The sequence below is a fragment of the Petaurus breviceps genome, unplaced genomic scaffold, assembly GCF_028583685.1.
Source record: "Petaurus breviceps papuanus isolate PSGF00001 unplaced genomic scaffold, PetGlider_PUasm1.0 188, whole genome shotgun sequence".
Classification (NCBI taxonomy): domain Eukaryota; kingdom Metazoa; phylum Chordata; class Mammalia; order Diprotodontia; family Petauridae; genus Petaurus; species Petaurus breviceps.
This window is the reverse complement of record NW_027185804.1, coordinates 3,781,795-3,795,765: the sequence shown is the minus strand read 5'-3', so window position 1 is coordinate 3,795,765 and position 13,971 is coordinate 3,781,795. Positions and strand designations below refer to the sequence as shown.

Sequence of the window (13,971 nt, the reverse complement as noted above, 5' to 3'; positions counted from 1 at the left end):
TTCCTTCCTTCCTTCCTTCCTTCCTTCCTTCCTTCCTTCCTTCCTTCTTCTTTTTCTTATCCTTCTATCTTCTGATTGCCAACCCTCTCCCCATTGAAAAAGAAAAGAGCTTCTGTAACAAAAATGCATATACAAACAAAACAAATTTTTATATTGATTGTGTCTGAAAGTATATGTTATTCTGCATCTTGATTCTATTAACTCTTTATTAAGAGGTGGGTAGAATGTTTCATCATTAGTCCTGTGGAATCAGGGTTGGTCCTTGCATTGCTTAAAATTCTCATCTTTCAAAGTTGTTTTCTGCATAATGTTGTTGTCATGTAAATTGTTCTCCAGATTCTGCTCACTTCACTCTGTATCAGTTCATACAAGTCTTCCCTGGTATCTCTGAAATGGTCCTTTTGTCATTTCTTTCTTTTCTTTTTTTTTTGTGTGTGGCATCTGGGGTTAAGGTCACACAGCTAGCAAGTGTTGGAGGCCAGATTTGAACTCAGGTCTTCCTGACTTCAAGGCCAGTGCTCTATTCACTGTGTTACCTAGCTGCCCATTTTGTCATTTCTTTTTTTTTTTTTAAAGCAATTGGGGTTAAGTAACTTGCTCAAGGTTACACGGCCAGTTATTTCTGGGTGTGGTGCTGAGTATCTGAGCCCAGATTTGAACCCCAGGTCATCCCGACACTGGAGCCGGTGCTCTTACTCGCTGAGCCACCTGGCTGCCCCCATTTTGTCATTTCTTATGGAGTCATAATATTCCATTGTCCTACCATACCATCATTTGTTTAGCTTATTCCAGTGATAAATGGGCACCCTCTTAGTTTCCAGGTCTTTACTACTACAAAAAGAGTTTGCATAAACAGTTCGGTAGATATGCATCCTTTCCCTCTTTCTCTGAGCTCTTTGGGGTACAGGCCCAGTCAGTGGCATAGCTGGGACAAAGGATATGCACAGATCAGTGGCTTTGGGGGCACTGTGCTTTTCTGGTTCGATCACTTCACAGCCCTGCCTGCAGTGTACTGGTGTCTCTTGGGCTGGTCTCCTTTATTAGGTAAGGGAAATCAGTCACATGAAAGAGAAAAGACTCAACAAAACCCGGGGGAATCTCTGAGCACCTTGAGCATTCCTTGGTTCACCTCTGGTTACCCTCCCAGACTCTAACAAAAATAGTATCTTTGTCCACTTTGATTTTTATAGAAATGTGAAAAGCTGGTGTTGTCGCTGTGCTGCAGCAGCCTCAGCCTCCCATTCCACGAGCCTGTCAGCCCACTGGTAAGTGCCCATTCTTGGCCTCAATGGTGGGATCCCTAGAGCACCTCCTTTTCCCTGAGGACCACTGTGGTCTTGTGTCAGTGAGGATGGCTGCAAAGAGATGCTCTTGGTTCCATTTTTCCCAAGGGGATTACTCTGGGCCTAGTGAGTTGTGACGTTGACACATAGGCCTTGTTCTTGCAGGCAGCAGGGTGAGAGCTCCCTTGGTCCATCCGTCCATCCCATCACCCCTCTGGTCCACTCTCTGGCTCCCCCTCTTTCTGTTTTCACCTCGTCCTTCTATTTCTTCCTCCTCCGTATCCTTGGCCAATTCTTTTCTCTTGCTTCTCTCCTCTCACCCCAGGCTCGGCATTATTACCAGATCATCAAGAGGCCCATGGATTTATCAATTATCCGGAGAAAGCTCCAGAAGAAAGACATCGCCCACTACCTGAGTCCAGAGGAGGTGGTGGCTGACGTTCGCCTCATGTTTTGGAATTGTGCAAAGTTCAATTATGTAAGTGCTGCTCTCCCTTCCTCACCCCCAGTCACTCAGAGGTCCACATTGTCTGCTGTTTCTTTGTTCTCAGCCTCCTATTCAGGCTTTGGGCAAGCACAGTGATAGGGACAAGAAAGGGGGGATCATGGCTTCAGAGGTGTCCGGGAACTTGCGGGTTATCTGATTCCACCTCATTGTACAGATGAGGAGATTAAGGGCCACTGAGGCAGTACAGCTTGTCCGAGGTCATACAGATAGGAAGATCTTCTGATGCCAAATTCAGGAATCTTTCCTAATGGAGAAGGGAGACAACGCCATGGTAGCTGTAGAGAAATAATCTACATAGGCTAATGGACCAAATAGGGACTTACCTGGATCTCCTCCGTGAGCCACACGTGTCCCACCTGTGGCCTGCACTCTCAGCGTGCTTAAGAAATGGGCAGCCATGGTGTATGCTTTAGTCACAAGGCCACGGACTGACTTTGGTGGTTGTCCTCCTGTGCAGCCGGACTCCGAGGTAGCTGAGGCTGGCCGATGCCTGGAGGTCTTCTTTGAGGGCTGGTTGAAGGAGATCTACCCCGAGAAACTGTTTGCTCGGCCAAGGCAGGAGGACTCGGACACGGAGGAGGCAGAACATGAGAGTGGTGGCTCTGTGACTCCTCAGGGCTTCCCGTGGCCTGCCTATGGGCAGGAATACACCCAGCCCAAGAGGAGACGTCGCCACACTGTAAGTATGAGGTGTCTGGCAAGTCAGGCAACAGCCAGAGCTAGCAGGTTTCTGAAACATTACACCGGTACTTACCTAAACATTGCCTCCTTCTCAGTAAGTCTGTGCCTTCTGTCACTCAGGCCTGGGGAGGCAATTGCAACTAATAACCATGACACAGACTTTGGGTCTGTGCACTGCCTCCTACTGCCACCCTGAGGAGGCTTGGGAATGGGGAGATAGGCCCACTGAGCCTTTTCTCAGCCCCACTAGGTCTCTAGGAGACTCCCCAACCAGTTATCCTGGGCTGGGATAACATCTAGGTCTTAGGGAAAACCTAGTCAGACTTCCTTAAAAGGAACTCAGGGTTCTGTGTTAAGTTACTCTGTTTTCTTTCCAGGAGAGTGAGAGAGCCAAAAGACTCTCGTTCCGTCTGGCCAGCAGCTTCCCTCAGGTGTGAAAACACCGTGCTTGCACAACAGGAGGTGGCCCAGAATTCGGACTGCACCAGGCCCCTTGCGCATCCCTCATTATCCTTCCTGCCACATCCTTGGGAGAATTCAGATTACAGGAGTGTCCCTGAGCAGCTTCCCAGAGGGCATCTGCAGCATTTCCACGGAAGCCATAGTCATGAAACTCTGGGAAAGAAATCCAACAGATGGCTGCTTCCTGCCGCTGTTTAACAAGAATAGAGGCCACAGCTCAGCTCTTGTCAGGCTGGAATGGCCCTCTGACTCCACGGCTAATTTTGCCTTTGGAGCACGCTGGGCCTTCCAGCTGCTTTTCCTATATTTACCTATGTGTAGGAGTAGGGAGAGAAGTATGAAGTACTTAGTACTTTGACCTTTTATCCCGGACACAGAGTGGACAAAGTAGCCACTGGAAATGGTTCCTTTTGTTGAGAAGATTGAGGTGGAATCCTTCCAGGGCATACTAGAGAGAGACCTTTGGTTTAAAGCTCTGCCTGTTGGTAAGACAGTTTCCTTTCCCTTTCCAAGCATCTCACAGTCTCCATTCCTTGTTGTTCAGGCAGGAAGGGGAAGGGGCTGCCTGTTTCTTCATTTTCCTTTCCTGACACTGCTCAGGCACACCTAATTTTGAACACACCTTTTTACTCTGTTTGACTTGTGTCCGTACTCTGTGGCTTTGCTTGGGCCATCTAACACAAATATTTAACTCTCCCTTTGGAGAGATTAAGACCACCCACGTGTTCTAGCCTGTTCTCTGCCCCTTTTTACTGACAAGTTCCTCTCTAGTAAGCTTCTATTCTTGGCTCCAAAGGTGTCTCCCCTAAGGCGGTATGGGCTGACTGGAGAGCAACTTTTGACCTGCGTTGGAGTCCTTGACTTTGTTTCCTGGAGTTGCTTTTGTGATCTTTGTCCCCTGATCTTGTGTAGTACCTGGGATGCTAGGGGTCCTCTGTCAGTGCGACATGAAGGCATGATAGGGAGGAGGCATAGCCAACCTGTTGGGCCTTTTTGTTTTTGTTACCAACATGGAAAGTACACTGTGGAAGAAGCCCTCAGTGGAAGTCTTGCCTCTGGTGAACACTCCCACTTTGGAATCTGTCCAGGAAAAGGCAAGCCCTCATTTTGTTTCTCTTTCTTCTGCTTTCCATTTGTGTCATAAGATCATAGAATCCCTCAACCGAGAGGAACCCCAGAGGTCATTTAACCCAACTTACTCTTAAACAGGAATATCTTCTATAGCATTCCCAACAAGTGGACATCCAGCGCCAGTCATGGGGAACTCACTACCTCCAAATATAGCCCATTCCATCATTGAAGAGCTCCGATTGTTTGGAAGGTTTTCCTTCTGCTGTGCTGAAATTTGGCTCTGTGTGACTTCTACCTATAGGATCAAAGGATTTAGAACTGGAAGGTACTTTAAATCCCTTCGTATTGCAGATGAAGCAGTTGAGGCCAAGAGAAGGGAAGTCAGTTACTTGCCCAAAGTCAAAAGGCTAGTAAATAGTGCAATCAGAATTTGAATCCAGGTCCTCTGACTCTAAATCTGGGGCTCTTCTCACACCTCACTACCACTGTGACCATTTGTTTTTTAGCAGGGCCCACTGGGGTCAATCAAAATAAGTCTGATGTCTCTTTTATGTATCAGCCTTTTAAATACTTAAAGAAAGCTATTGTGTTAGCCCTTAATTTTCTCTTCTTCAATCTAAACTTTCCCAGTTCTCTTAGCTAATCCTTAGATAATTTTCTGGTTGACCCTGTCTAGCTATGTTTCATTCTTTCCTAAAATGTGGTACCCAGAACTGAACACAGTACTCCAGGGCAAAGGACAGCAGGACCATCATATTCCTTATTTTAGACACCATGCTTCTAGGAATTCAGCCCAAGATTGCATTTCTTTTTGATTTTTTTTTGGCTGCCGTGTCACATTGTTGATTCATATTGAGCTTGCAATCCCTTAAAACTTTCAGGTCTTTTTCCCTCTTAAACTGAAACTATCATGTAGTATATTCAATCCTTACTCCTGTACTTACACAGTAGATTTTTTTAATGCAAGTTTATGACTTTGCAGGTATCTCTTTTAGATTTTATCTAATCAGATTGTACTCATTTCTCTAGCCAGTAAAGACATTTTGGGACCCTGGGTCTTTCACCCAATGGGTTAGCTGCTGCTCCTAGTCTCATAGCATTCGTATCTGATGAACATGATAAGCAGGACTACACGGTTCTTTTTCATGGTTCCATGAAAAAAGCGCTGAAGAGAACAGGACCAAGGACAGAGCCCCGCGGCGATCAATCGGCGGCATCCTTCCAGGCTGACACCGGCCCATCATGGATGGCGTCCACTACTGTCCTGTTTTTCACAGAGTCACTTTTCTTTGAGCCTGGTCATTCAACCCGTTCTGAATTTACCTTTGTGAAATTGTCTTATTTAGAGTCACCATGTTGCCCTTGTCCTTCCCACGCAGTTATTCTGAGAAGCTTTGTGAAATGTCTTGCTGAAGTTCAGGCATGTTATGTCTCTGGAATTCTCCTCATATACTAATTGAGTAATCCTGTCAAAAAGGAAAGGAAGTTAATTTTTCATAACTAGCTCTTGATGAACCTAGGCTGCTTCATTGGGATCAGTTTCCCTTTCTAATCAGTCAATCAGAAGGATTTATTCAATATGTTAGACCCAGTGCTCCCTGTTGGGGAGACAAAGACAAATGAAAAAGTTGTGCCCTTGAGCAAAGTACGTTCTCATGGTGGAGATGACATTCACATGCATAAATGTGTACACATACATGTATTATACACATACCTATAGACACCCAGAGGGAAGGGAAAAGGCATTTATACAGCACCTGCTAAGTGCTTTACAAATATTGTCATTTAGTCCTCATGATAACCCTGGGAGGGAGGGAACATTATCATCCCCAGTGAGGAAACACAGACAAACAGAGATTGAGTGACTTGCCCAGGGTCACACAGTTAGTAAGTGTCTGAGGATAGATTTGAACTTAGGTCTTCCTGATTCCAAGCCCAGTGCTCTACTCATTGAACCACCTAGCTGCCTATACATGTATACACATAAGAACAGATAACAGGGAACCTTGGGAGGGAATGCCCTAGCAGCCATGGTGCTGCTCCAGCAGAATCTTCAAGGAAAGCAGGGATTCCTAGGTGCTCAAAAGCTCTCCCTTTAATTAAGTATTCTAGAATGAAAGTTAAACTCATCGATCTCTAGCTTATTTTTTGTTTTTGAGACTGGGTCTCTCTGTCTCTTCCAGGCTGGAAGTGCAGGGCCATTCACAGCCCAGGACTAACACTGATTGGCACAGAAGCTTTAACAGCTCTGTTTTTATGACTTGGGCTGGTTCAGCCCTACTCAGGCAGTCTAGTGTCCATCTGCTCCTGGGGCTTAGCATACTAATGCCAAACAGTGTAGACACCTGATTGGTTTGAGCTCAGGTCAGAGACCAAGTGATCCATTCCCCAGGCTCCTTAGCAGCAGGTACTACAGGCAGCCCCACCATTCATGGCCTGACCTAGTATTTGAAGAATAAAACTTCTCCATTTTGAAAATCTGGGAATTTGGCTTTTTTCAGTCCTGCAGCACCTTTCCCATTTCTCATAGTTTTTCCAAAGATCACCAATACACTTCTATAAGAAATCATATTCATAATATTGAATATAATCCATCCAGGCTTGATGACTTAAACTGATCGATAGCACTAGGTATTTATTCTCTTACTATTTCCTCAGTAACCTCGGGTTTTAATACCCTGCTAACTATTTTTGTTCTATATTCCTTAGTCTGAGAATCATTAATAATTTTGCTTTCTGAGGACTTTACATCAAGCCCAACTGGTGAATGTTTCCCCTCCAGCCCAGGAAGGTTGTCACTTCATGCAGTGTTGGAAAAAAAGCTTGGCTGTTTGGAAATGATTCTACCCCTGGTGATCCTGGAGGAGAAGTAGACCCAGGAGAACTGGGATTCTTTTATTGCCTTTGGACCAAGGACAACTGGCCTTTTAACTAACTGGGGAATAGCTGGATTGTGGGGTGAGCATGCATTCATTTTCAAAATGGATCAAGAACAAAAGACTCAATTCCTATGTCAGTTCTGATCCTAGAAAATGTCCCCTCCCTCTCACTGTGAATTGATGTTACTAATATTTTATTCTTCCTCCATCCCTTCTGCCTTGGGATGGAAGGACACGTTTACTCTAAGTTGAATAGAATCTAGTTTTGAAACTAAAAGAATATATTTAAGGAAAGTCAGGGTTCAAATATCTTTTTCATCTGGATAACTCATTATTCTCTCCACAGCATATGCCAAACACTGCCATGCTGAGGGGCCTCAGTATCATGATGAAGTTCCTTCTCATTTTCCCAAACCTTGCTTTAGCAAGGACACACTGGTGCTCGGCCTCTGTGCCCAGGGCACTTTGTTCTCTGGTTCAGGGGCCCATTGGAGAACCCTGTGTGTGCATTTCTTCCCTGAAGAGCTCTCTCTGATCAAGAAGCCAAGCACAGCCTAGGTCTTGGTTTCTCTCTGCCTATTCCTGCCCTTGGCTTTTCTTTCTGCGTTGTTGCTGAGGAATAAGGATGATCATTAGCCTGAAATGAACTCAAGATATACTGGTTCTTGTTCCAAACATGCTCAGCCCCATCCAAAGGGATTCGAGCCCATCCTGGCACCTAGTAGCATCTGCTACCAAGACCTTTTTCCCAGGACTGAGCCAGAATTTTTTGAGCAAACATTTGAGCAGGAGATGCCAGGCCCAAAGATATCTTCCTCCTTTCCAAGCACCATATATAGCTCCATATAGACAGCTCCACTCACAGCCCTGGTAGTTCTGGGGCTGGGGAGTGGGTGGAGATAAGCCTTCCCAGTCAGTCTGTTGAGGGTCCTAAAAAACATCAGACTGACCAAAGGTTAATTCCCCATCCGTGACCTCGGTCTTGGTAGGAAGACATCGTTGTCACTGTTCTTGGTCTCACCTGGGCACAACCCTCCCCCAACTGCAAGCCCAGACTGTGCTGTGGGGCTGGGGGTGAGACCTGGAACCAGTGCTGAGCTATGTCATGAAAGGCAGTGTGGAGCAGAGCAGGTCTTCGGGGGCTGAGAGCGGTTCTTCTCACACTTAGTTATCTGATAGAGCCACCTCTTTGTTTCTTAGTTCTTCAAGTTTGTGTCTTGTGTTTCTCTCACTGCTATGATTTGGGGGGGGGAGGGGCTCTTGATTTAAAAAGAAAATGTAAAACAGAGCATTTACTGGCAAAATTAAAAGAACCACCACCCCCAGAAGCTTTCTTCATTGTGATGATTTTGCAAGTTATAGAAAAAGGGCCTGTCCCAGCATCACCCCAAACATTACTTCCTGGGCCCTTCACATTGTGAACAGAGTCCTGACCAAAGTCATGGAGGGAGTACAGCTTATAGGAAGCATGATCTGGTCATGTGGGAGTTAAGATGGGTACTGTCCAGCGTCCAGGCTCTCCAGGGTCTGGCCATTACTGTCCTTAGCCAGGGAGAACTTCTAGGCCTCTAGACATTGGTGCTTGTTCACTCTGAGTTATTCACCTCCCCATCCTGGTAGATATTCATCAATCTTTGAACAAGTGTTCTTCATTCCACAGTCCTAACAGCTGGGGGTAGGAAAGCGGAAGTACAGAGAGGCCCGAGCCAAGGCAGGCCAGGCCTTGTCAGTTTATCTTAAGTCATCCAACAAGGCAGGCATTTCAGAATAGAAATATTATATTCTCTCTTGTCTCCTTGAATTAGTTTAGCTACAGTACTGTCCAGAGGCAAGATGGATGACTAGATGACCTTGAGAGGTGCCCTTCTTTCAAAGGATTCTGTGATTCTCTGCCTGGAGCTATTAGCCTGGAAGGAAGACTAAGCCTCCAGTGGACTAGGGAGTAGAGAAGAGGAAGTGGGGCCATGCAGTGACTAAGGGACGAGGGTCTGTCAATCACAGAGTGTCAAAAAAGACAGAATTCATGGCTCTTTTCTATATTTGGCACTGGGCAGCCTGGATCTGGGAGAGCTATAGCACCTGGACAGAACCACACACACACACTCTGGGGTCAGTTCCCCAAGGGACTCTCACAGTAGGTCCACTCAGCAGTGACTGACAGAGGAGTCCAGCACCATCAAAATATAATTAAGCACAGTTGCCATTAAATTCCACTTTCAGAGTATCATAGATTTGGAGCTAGAAGGGGCACTATAAAGACCACCTAATTCAGTGCCTTTCATTTGAGAAATGAGAAATTGAGGCCCAAAGAGAGCAAGTTAAAGAAATAGTAACAGAACTGGGCTCTGAACCCGCATCCTTGAATTATAAATCCAGCATCCTTTCTGCCCTCCTGCCCCCCACCCCACAAAACTCTGCTGCTTAGCCCAGAGGGGAGCTTTCTGAGCTATGTGTCAGGACCTCTCTCTCCTCCGTCTTAGTGCTGTTCAGAATTTCCCTGTGGATACTCTGCCTTAGGTCTGGAGTGCACCACAAGACTTGGAAATAACATTGAACAAATTTATTGAGGGCTCACTGTGGTCATGGCCCTGTGCTTGGTACCGGGGATGGAAGCATGAGACATGATGTGTGCCAGGGAGCTCACAGTCTCGTAGGGAAGCTAAAAACATACACAAATAACTATGGTCAGTTTCTTATGGTCTGTCAGTCAGCTAGCACTAAGCACCAACCAGGCAAGCAACAGCCCATGCCCTCAGAGAGCTCACAGTCTAATGGGGTGGGGGGAGACAATATGGGAACGATTGTGCACACACAAGATATACACAGTAAACTGGGCTGGTCTTAGGTGGGACCACAATGGACTAGGAAAGGGCTTCTGGCAGAAGGTGAGACTAGGAAACCCGGGAAGCTGAGAGGCAGAGATGGAGGGGACACTGAGTCAGGAGCTGGCCTGCCAGGAGGCCAGAGTCACCGGATCACCAAGGACCTGGGGGGGGGGGGAAGGGAGTGCAAGGAGATCAGAACAGGAGGAAGGGAGCAGATTCTCAAGAGCTTTTCAAGTCAGAGAGGATTTTGTTTCCTGGAGGCGACAGGGAGCCAATATTGATTGAATAGGAGGCTGATGTGAACAGATCTGCATTTGAGGAAGATCCTTTTGACAGGTGAGTGGAAGATGGTCTGGAATGGGAAGAGACTTGAGGCAGGCAGACCAACCAGTAAGATATGGAGGGAGTGATCTTTTAAAAAAAGTTCTGGAGGGAATTGGGGAAGTGTTGCATGGAAGAAGTGGTCCCTTTTCTGGCCCTTGAAGGATGGGAAAGATTTCAACCAGCAGTGATATTGAGGGAGCCATTCAATGGCCTTTAAGCCACTAGTGAGAGCATGTGTAAAGGCACAAAGGACAGAGGAGGCAAGGCAAGAATCAAGGAAGGGCAAAACACCTACTCCTGGTACCTTAAGGTCTAAGGCTCTCTTGCCACTGCAGCAGATCACAGCATGACTTGGTAGATGGCCAGCACCCTAAATCACCACATGTGGGCCTCTAAGCTTCCCCTCAGCTCCTGTGTGGTCATCTGCACCTCTTGTATTTACCAGTCTGCCTTGTGGTGGCTTTTTCCCAGCTTTCCTTACTACTAAAATCAGGGGCAATACCTCTTTGCATTCCCTGCAGCTTTTGATTCAATGACATCGTATCAAACACATATGCCTAGTGCTTTACAATTTATAGAAGTGAGATCTTCTCCATTATCTTATTTCATCTTCAGAGCCCACTGGTGGAGCTGAAGTGGGGCAAGTAAAGAGATGTAGGGCAGGGACTTTATTCCTTTCAACTGAAGCCCAAAGAGAGGAAGGGGCTTACTTAGGGTCAGAGGCAGGAACTGAACTCAGTGTTGACTCCTAGTCAAGTGCCTATTCCCATTAGGGAATGTTGTAGATTGATGAGTCTTCCCCAGGGACTGTGAAAGAAGGGCTGGGTATTTTGATGGAATCCATGGTTAGATGAAATCTCAGGGACTTCTTGGGTCTATTTTGAGGCTTATGTGGCCAGGCCCCATAAAATTTTGAGGCATGAGCCCATACCAGATTTCAGTGGCAGGCCCAGTGTATCCTATCACTTCATACCAAAGTCCTATGAGAAGACAACTATCTCAGAAAGACATTGTCAGACCCTAAAATTAAAAAGGGCAGAACTTTGTTTCATCACTGATGACCCAGAAGCATGATTCAGTTGGGAAGCCAGTTTTTTTTACACTATCACATGAGGTATGGAGAGGGAAAAGCTAGGTCATCTTTTCCATTACTGGGGTAACACAAAGCAACTCTATCTACCCATGTTCCCCTAGTGGCATACATGTTGTCTTTTTGGCACCCAGACTGGGGTCAACCTAGCACCTACTACCGTGTTTCCCCAATAATAAGACCTATCCCGAAAATAAGCCCTCCCCTTACTGTGTAAGATTCCTCTAAAATAAGCCCTCCCCCGAAAATAAGCCCTATTGAGATTGCTACTGTAGTGAAGGTGATCCCCTGCACTACACGCTACATTACGGTACCCTCTGTATGCACCGTCCCCCCCCCCCCCGTGAAACTCACTCCGCGCTCCGAGCTGCATCCAATCAGAGCTGCAGCAGTGAGCGCGTCATCCTGTTCTTCCCCAGTGATTTGCTTGTTGGCGCCATTGAGAGCAGTGCCGCGGAGGAGAGCTGAGGCAGGACAACATAAGCCCTCCCCTGAAAATAAGCCCTCTGGTGTTTTTCTTTCCAAATAATAAGACAGTGTCTTATTATCGGGGAAACACGGTAGCTAAACAGGGGATACCAAAACCTCAGTCCTCCTGGAATGGAGAAAGAGGGAAATCTCTCAGATAATGTCAGTGAAATATGAACTGGAGTTCCCAACTGGTATAAGAAAAAGCATTGTTCTTAGATTTGAGTTGATGGTCCCTGAGTTTATGCATGTCCCTTCTTGAGCTGCACCCACTTAGCATACCTGGGGACAAGGAGTCTTTTCTGGTTTGGGAAGCTTTCAAATAAAAATGAGAAGAGCCTTCTCAGCACAATCTGGTTCTTAGGATTTAAGAGGACAAGGGGTCTTTAGGAGATAATACATATGGAGACATACATATGCATGTATGCATGTATGTATGTGTGTATATGTACAAACATGGCTCCTTGAAATTCAGTTTCCTCCTTTCTAAAATGGGCTTAATAATTATTATACTGCCTTCCTCATAAGGTTGTTATCAGGAGGGTTCTATTATATAAATTTGAGATTATAATTTCTGACTTTCTAATGGAAAAAAGAGAAAAAAAACCCTACCTCAACCTTCCACAATACAGATACATTGATATTTTATTATCATTAGGAGACTGGAAAAAATTAGTGATGACTTGCTTTTAAGAAATGGTATAAAGGATATTATTAAGAGTGTGACTAAAAAACTCACATGTGACATTGGAATCTTTGCTGGATTTGGAATCACAGAGACTGGGTTCAAATTTCAAGCCTACTATTTACTACCAATGTGACCCTAGGCAAGTCACTAATCTCGCTAGACCTTAGTTTCCTCATCTGGAAATTGCAAAGGTTGGACTAGATTATCTCAGAAATTCTTCCTTTTGTGTTCTAATGATCCCGCATGGAGAACACCACCAACCACAAAAACAAAAACAAAACTGAGGAAGATCTTAACTTATTGGGCAGATCTTTCAGAGAGGATCTATGGGGACAACACGGACAATAATCCCACAGGGTTTTGTGTGCCTAATGCCTGCCATCAGGGATGGGAACTGGGAATGAGCAGAACTGAAACGATTCAGATGGACAGCTGTAGAACGGAGATGAAGCTGACCACAGCACCTTTAGTGCATTCTTCAGTTTTGATGCATAGTGTGTATGGGCTCTGGAGCAGCAAAAATCCTGATCCTGCACCGACAGATTCATGCACCAACATCTCCACTTACCACAATGATGGCACAGATACCACTGATGCTATAGCCTTGCCCAGTCTTAACCAACCTCTGCCCTCCTTCATATCCCAATTCTCACCACATCCTCCTCACTACAATAGGATGACTTGATAAAATGTACAGCAGCTCCATCTTCCATAAAATATGAACAGAGTGAATGAGAAAATGTGGAGGGAGAGGTTAGTACTAGCCCTAGTGTAGAGGGATAAGCACTCACAATAAATGGAGGAAATTACAGCCATACCAGTACATCAAGATGGGAAATGGGATGCAAGGAGGGACAGACACAAGGGTTCTGAAAAGCAAGAACCTGATATTCTGGAATAAATTGGAAAGAAATGAAAAGGGAAAATAAGATCATCACACATTAAGTATAGGCCATTGGAATAAATTTAAAAGAAATGTAGGATGGGTTGTTTTGCTCCTCCAACCAGCAAAAGGATGTTGGTGATGCTTTTCTGGATAAGTCAGGACTCTCAGAGTGAGAGACCAGTTTCTCCAGCTCTTTCTCATCAATACTTCAAGCTCAGGCAAAGGAGCTGGGGAGGATTTACCTGACTTGGCTCAGGATGCAGCCTCAAAGCATTCAGCCAGGAGAGAGAATGTTGGTGTCGAATTTCTGATGAAGTTTGAATGTCATGGAAATATCTGTTTCTCCCAGCACCCACTACAGCTGGGCAGCCCTCCAGCAGCAGGAGACACCTTAGGGAAGATTTGGCTGCTCCTGCCATTTAATAAAACACTCCTGATTAAAGCACTAGGCACACCTGGACCAAGCTAATGAGACCCTTTAAAGCTTCTCTTGGGGCTTCTAACAATAAGGGGCCTTACTGAACTTGTATTTAAGGTAAAGATGGACCTGAGTTTGCCAGCAGCAGTCTGATGACTTTTCTGACAACCAGAGGGTGGAGGGTAGGGATGTACAAAGGGACTAGGGAGTTCAGTTCTAAGTCTCTCTCCACATTCCAAAAGTTTCTTAGGAAAGGGAAGGAAAGGGGGTGAAAAGACACAGCTTTTTCCTTAGAGACTTTGGAAACTTTTCTTGTTTCTGTTACTGTCTTAAAGCTCCCTGTACCACTCCCCAAATGTCCTAGAATCCTGGAGCTAAATGAGGCATT

The 13,971-nt window shown here is 45.6% G+C and overlaps 1 protein-coding gene and 1 long non-coding RNA gene across 3 annotated transcripts in view; one reads left to right on the top strand and one right to left on the bottom strand.

Annotated features, from left to right (window-relative positions):
* Nucleotides 1-2,255, bottom strand: part of LOC138163717 (uncharacterized) — a 2,666-nt gene extending 411 nt beyond the window's left edge. The window contains exon 1 of the long non-coding RNA XR_011168900.1: nt 2,100-2,255. This is a non-coding gene — a long non-coding RNA (uncharacterized lncRNA). The remainder of the gene's footprint in view (nt 1-2,099) is intronic.
* TRIM66 (tripartite motif containing 66) overlaps nt 1-5,080 on the top strand; it is a 112,596-nt gene extending 107,516 nt beyond the window's left edge. Inside the window, exons 19-22 of one of the 2 annotated variants that reach the window (XM_069091170.1) lie at nt 1,191-1,265; nt 1,609-1,761; nt 2,249-2,470; nt 2,850-5,080. In XM_069091170.1, coding sequence (XP_068947271.1) covers nt 1,191-1,265; nt 1,609-1,761; nt 2,249-2,470; nt 2,850-2,909 — 510 coding nt within the window. In that variant the 3' untranslated portion in view covers nt 2,910-5,080. Of the gene's footprint in view, nt 1-1,190; nt 1,266-1,608; nt 1,762-2,248; nt 2,735-2,849 lie in introns of those variants that run through there. The other variant, XM_069091169.1, reaches the window with a different exon arrangement.
* Nucleotides 5,081-13,971: the final 8,891 nt, after the last annotated feature.